We start from the raw sequence: 4,882 nt of genomic DNA, 5'->3' as shown, positions 1-4,882 counted from the left end.
CGTCCCCATCCCAGTCCATTAGCGTAAACGACGCGACTACGGCAAAAACGTCATTTTTACCCTTGTATCACATGCGTGTCTCCGGCAATTCGCCTTGTATTAGAGATGCTCTTTTCGCCACTTTGGCTCTTATGCTGTCTAGTCTATAATCTATACTATTACTCTAACCAAAGGCCCGCTTCTGGCCTGGCCTGGCCTTCTGCCACAATGACTTTTTTCTATGTCGTCGACGCCGCCGTTGCTACTGCTGCCGACTATTACTGTTTCCTTCGTGCTCGATTGATTTCTCGCTCTTTCTGCGCTCCACTGATTAAATCTTCCCTGGATTGGAAAAAATCCGAAAAGGGCGATTTCCCCTCGATCGAGGCGATATGGGATGCTTCCTCGAGGCTACTTTGCCAAAGGTCCGGATGCTCCTAGCCACAGCCGCACTTGTTTATCCTGATCTTTCATCCGAGTCGTGGACTTTTTATTTTTTTTTTTTTTTTTTTTTAGCGCAAACAAAACTAGCGATCGATTTGGCATACTAATTAAGCTTCAACGTTGATTAATTACTGAAAAACAGTTAGCGTCTCGCAAAAAAATGGAGCAGCGGACCTTCGCCAATATCTGCAAGCAACGCGCAGAACGTACAACGAGAGAGGAATAATTCATTTTTTACTCTCGTTCTATCTCCGGGGCAATCAGAAAGCGGAGCGAATTATAAAAACTTCATCTCAAGCCAGAGAATAGGTAATTTTTACTTGATTTACGATGGTCTTGCCCCTGGCGCTCCTCGAACTTGGAGAGCAGCCCTTTAATTTTTGCACTATGCACGTAGTGGCGCAAGAAAAAAGTACGGCGCAGAAAAAGCTGCGATAGGCTGGGCCGTCAAAACGAGGCGGGCTGAGTGGGAGGGAAAACGAGTTGAAAAGTATAAATTGGCTCGCAATGAGAGGATTTACAAGCTCGAGCCGGCGGAGGGAAGAAAAGGGCATGTATTAATAAAACAGCGTGCTCCTTGCACCCTGAGTCGAGCCGGCGGCCCTAAGTACTTACATTACATATAAAAGGCGCTACATGCAGCAGTCGAATGAAGAATTCAAGTATACGAGCTAACATAACTGTAAAAAAACTTTTCTCCCGCGCGCGCGCGCGCCTACGAGAGAGCGAGCAAAGTATGAAAAAAGTTCAGGCTCGGAAAATAATACACGGGTATGTATGTATATATTTATCGGCAAAAGTCGAGAGAGTAAACGATAAATACGCCGGGCGATAGATCGTTAATATTGTAATGTTTCGCCCCGGAGTCCGCCCCTCCAGGCTGCGAGCCGCGCCAGGACGCCGACGAGTTGCGCGCATCAATTTACTAAACAGTAGATTAATTTAATAAAAGGGTCGCGAGCGAGTAATCCGGGAGCGGCGAATGTAATAACGTACAAATATATGCGAGTCATACACTGGCTGTACAATCACACGATACGTATACGGCAGAGCCACGCACAGACGAGAGGCATGATTGAGCTTCCCCGCGGAGCTTGACATTTTTTTGGCATTTCGCCTCTGCAGTCGAAGATATCGAATCTCGCGTGCCGCGTGCGGGAGGGGGCGTAAATCGCATCGCGCCCACCTCCGCCGCTGCTCTCATAAAAATGTCGAGCTTTCGCTATCTGCGCGCGGGCGAGCGAGCTCGACTTTCCCCTCCTCGCGCTCCCTCCCACCCCCCTGCGATCCGTATACGAAAGCAGCGGAGCTTTTTCTCGGCCAAACACGGCACATCGAGAGCTGCATAATTAGCGCATTTTACAAGGCGTGAAATTTTCGCTCTCATTGATTTTGTCCGCTTGGAATTGCGAGATGGAGCGAGAGCGAGCGAGAAAAGAGCTGGAAGCGATAAATTTATCGAGGCGTCGATATTGCCGCACGTAGCGAGTGCGATCGTCGCGGGGCCAAATTCAAGCTCGAGCCAAGCGTCGCAAGTCGAAACGCTTCGGAAACTTGCCGCCCAAGTCTCGTAATATTAATCACTCGATTGCAGCTTTGCGCTCGCATGCAAATAAATATGGCCAACTCGGTTCGATTTGTAAAAAAAAAAAAGAAAGAAAGCGAAGGAAACGTAGCGACGAGTGCTGTACGAATGCACGCGCGTATTAGTATACACGGTCAAGATAAAAAAGCCTATCTGCTGCGTTGGAAAATAGCTACGAGATAGACACGTGTCGCTGGCACGACAATGGTCGGCGCTCGGTGGCGGCTTTGCGATATCATCCGCGAATTTTCAACGAGCCCAGACGAGTCAGCGAGAGAGAGAGAGACAATAATCTTGTGCAGCGATAGCAGCTAGCGCCATATTACTAATGGGCGTAAGCCTGATTTATTATCCTCCTGCGCTTGCTGCGTGTAGTCTTGTTCGCTCCCTTGTTCCTATTGTACGCTACATACACAGCCCCTTGCCGAGAGTTGCCTGAGCACTGCCGCTGTGGAGCTGCACATACACTCGGCGAGAAAGAGGAAACTTTGTCTAACTCAATCCGAAAGCTCCGCTTCTTCTCTCGCGCCTTTAATAATACGCCTTTTTTCGCTCGGCGCGCCATCATTTCCCTCGGCTTTTTATCCGAGGCACGAGTCGTCGTTTTACATCGGAAGCGATGATTACCCCCCTCGGTAATGCGACGATACGCCGCGCCCCGGCAAAATCAAAACAAATGTCCTCCGCGAGGAGCTGGTGATTTTTCATGCGCTTTTTTTTTCTTCTTCTCTCGCCAAAGTGCTCATATGTAAAAACACACCCCCGTGCGCGTATATAAAGACGCGAAAACCACGACGCGATAAGATGCGGCGCGCTTTAGCCGGCGCTCCGGGCTCTCGGCTGAGTTTTAATCTAATAAGAGGAGACACTGAACTTTGCGAGCTCGGGCTAGACTGCACTTAACGCCGATGCGGTGGTTTTTCCTCTAAGTAAGTCAATAATTTTCCGTTAGCGCGCATACACTTGAGCGCGGCGAATTACACACGTGTCAGCTGCGAGCTCGGGCGACAAAAGTCTTGGGGATAACGTATGCCTTCAATTAGCTTCGAGTCCCGCCGGCTCCGATATAGCATGTACACTGCATGCCTCTCAACACCATTTCTCAACCTCCGCCTTTGCCGTAACAACTTTTGGCTTTAACTACGCGCGCCAAAGACCAACAGCAATCATTTATCCCGCAAGTGTACGTGTAAGAGCAGCGACCGCCAAGCCCTAGCCCAGCCACCATTCTCGAACCTTTCATCCTTCTTATTTCACCTTTCATTGCACTTATTTCGATCAATTTTAATTTTAATTTTAATTCATTTTGTTACTACTTGCTCAAGAGTCAATTAAAATTTCAAAACACTACCTTTGATTCAGTTTCTCTAATTTTTAATCAAAATTTTTCATTTTCCATTATTTCCGGACAATTAAATTCAGCACTTCATCGTTTGAATAAACTGGTCAATTTGATAAAAGGCCGCCATTTATTTTGTTAGATTAATCAATGCCAAATTAAGATGAAACGATTTAAGGTGAAAATTATACCAACACTTTCATTTCTGCAATTGAAAAATTTCAAACCAAAACTATTAGATAAAAATTCATTTGATACTTCTATTTTCAAATCATACAATGAAACTTTTACATGAATATAAGAAAATAAATATATCAAAATACATAATGGTAAAAAAAAAAAATTTAAGTAGAATCAAACATTATAAATAAGGAATTAGAAACATGAAATTTATCACAACAGAACAAAAAACAAATATTCAATGCTGTATAATACTTGAGTAGAGGGTTTTCATATCAATTATAATTATTCATAAATTATTATACCATTTCAGAATTCTATTGTATTTGATTATTGTTTTCATACATTGAAGTATCTCAAAAGTAAAATCAAATTTAACCAGTTATCAACACTCAACAAATTTGTAATATAAATTATACCTAGATAAACTGTACAAGTTCTATGTTACAATCTCAATCCTTTGGTTGCCAAGCTTCAATTTTAGTCTTGACGGTGCTGTAAGGCATATAAGCCTTGTTAGTTCCAGATAGATTAGGGGTATGGTCTACCATCCATTTGTACTTTGGTCGGCTTGGATCTTTGAAAGGTGGCAAATCAGTTTTATAATGCAGCCACCCATACCATTCAGCTGGGACTTGTGATGCATCGTAATTCATATGGACACGAGGAGAATAGATGACCCATCTGTTGCGGCCTGTAAATTATTAATATTATTGACAAGTTACTGTACAGTAAAAACATCAACTAAAGTGATTGAAAGTTGAATAAAGTCTTACCATAAAAATACATGTTGTTTTCATAATACTTGTTTCCATATTTATCTTCACCAATCAAGTCTCCAAACTTGAGCTCGTCAACTCTGGAAATAAGAGGAAAAATAAAAATATCTGTTTCATAACATTGGTAACTTAACCTAGCAAATTAAAAATTATAGTTGACGGGCAAATGTTAATGTATATTCACACAAATCAGTCAAACCTGTAAAGAGTACGCAAGCTGCCGAGTATGCCACCATTGTGTTTGATACTTCTGAAGAAATTGACAAGTTTATCTAAACCTAGAGCTTTGGCCATTTTCGACGTTTCTATTCTGTCTGTTGTATCTATCCAAAACTGGTAGCAGACGTAGTTCAATGAGTTTCGGATTAATATTATACAGATGGCAGCACATGTCTGTAGTATTGAAAAAATCGATAAATTGCGAGTAAGCGTGGTTTCCTTTTGAACACAATCGGTAACGTAGACAATTTATTTTGAATTTTACTTTTTATCGGTAAATACAATTTAACGAGCATTTAATATGAAAGAAAAAAAAAAGAAAAATTTTGCTCTGCCCACTTTGGTTTTCAATTTTTG

At 42.8% G+C, this 4,882-nt stretch overlaps 1 protein-coding gene across 2 annotated transcripts; it reads right to left on the bottom strand.

Annotated features, from left to right (window-relative positions):
- Nucleotides 1-3,534: 3,534 nt before the first annotated feature.
- Nucleotides 3,535-4,657, bottom strand: LOC106658868 (probable NADH dehydrogenase [ubiquinone] 1 alpha subcomplex subunit 12). Of its 2 annotated transcripts, XM_023460471.1 has the most exons (4): nucleotides 4,506-4,657; nucleotides 4,304-4,386; nucleotides 3,947-4,221; nucleotides 3,535-3,552 (listed from the first exon to the last, which is right to left on the bottom strand). In XM_023460471.1, exons 1-3 carry the CDS (start codon nucleotides 4,598-4,600, stop codon nucleotides 3,980-3,982), a joined length of 420 nt encoding a protein of 139 aa, XP_023316239.1. In that variant the 5' UTR covers nucleotides 4,601-4,657; the 3' UTR covers nucleotides 3,535-3,552; nucleotides 3,947-3,979. The 2 variants fall into 2 exon arrangements, with proteins under 2 accessions (XP_023316239.1, XP_014236496.1); XM_014381010.2 differs by lacking the exon at nucleotides 3,535-3,552 and having other exon boundaries at nucleotides 3,824-4,221; nucleotides 4,506-4,656.
- Nucleotides 4,658-4,882: the final 225 nt, after the last annotated feature.

The sequence above is a fragment of the Trichogramma pretiosum genome, unplaced genomic scaffold (assembly GCF_000599845.2).
Source record: "Trichogramma pretiosum strain Unisexual culture from Peru unplaced genomic scaffold, Tpre_2.0 scaffold5, whole genome shotgun sequence".
Taxonomy (NCBI): domain Eukaryota; kingdom Metazoa; phylum Arthropoda; class Insecta; order Hymenoptera; family Trichogrammatidae; genus Trichogramma; species Trichogramma pretiosum.
Note: the sequence above shows the minus strand (reverse complement) of the source record. Positions and strands in the feature narration are given on the sequence as shown.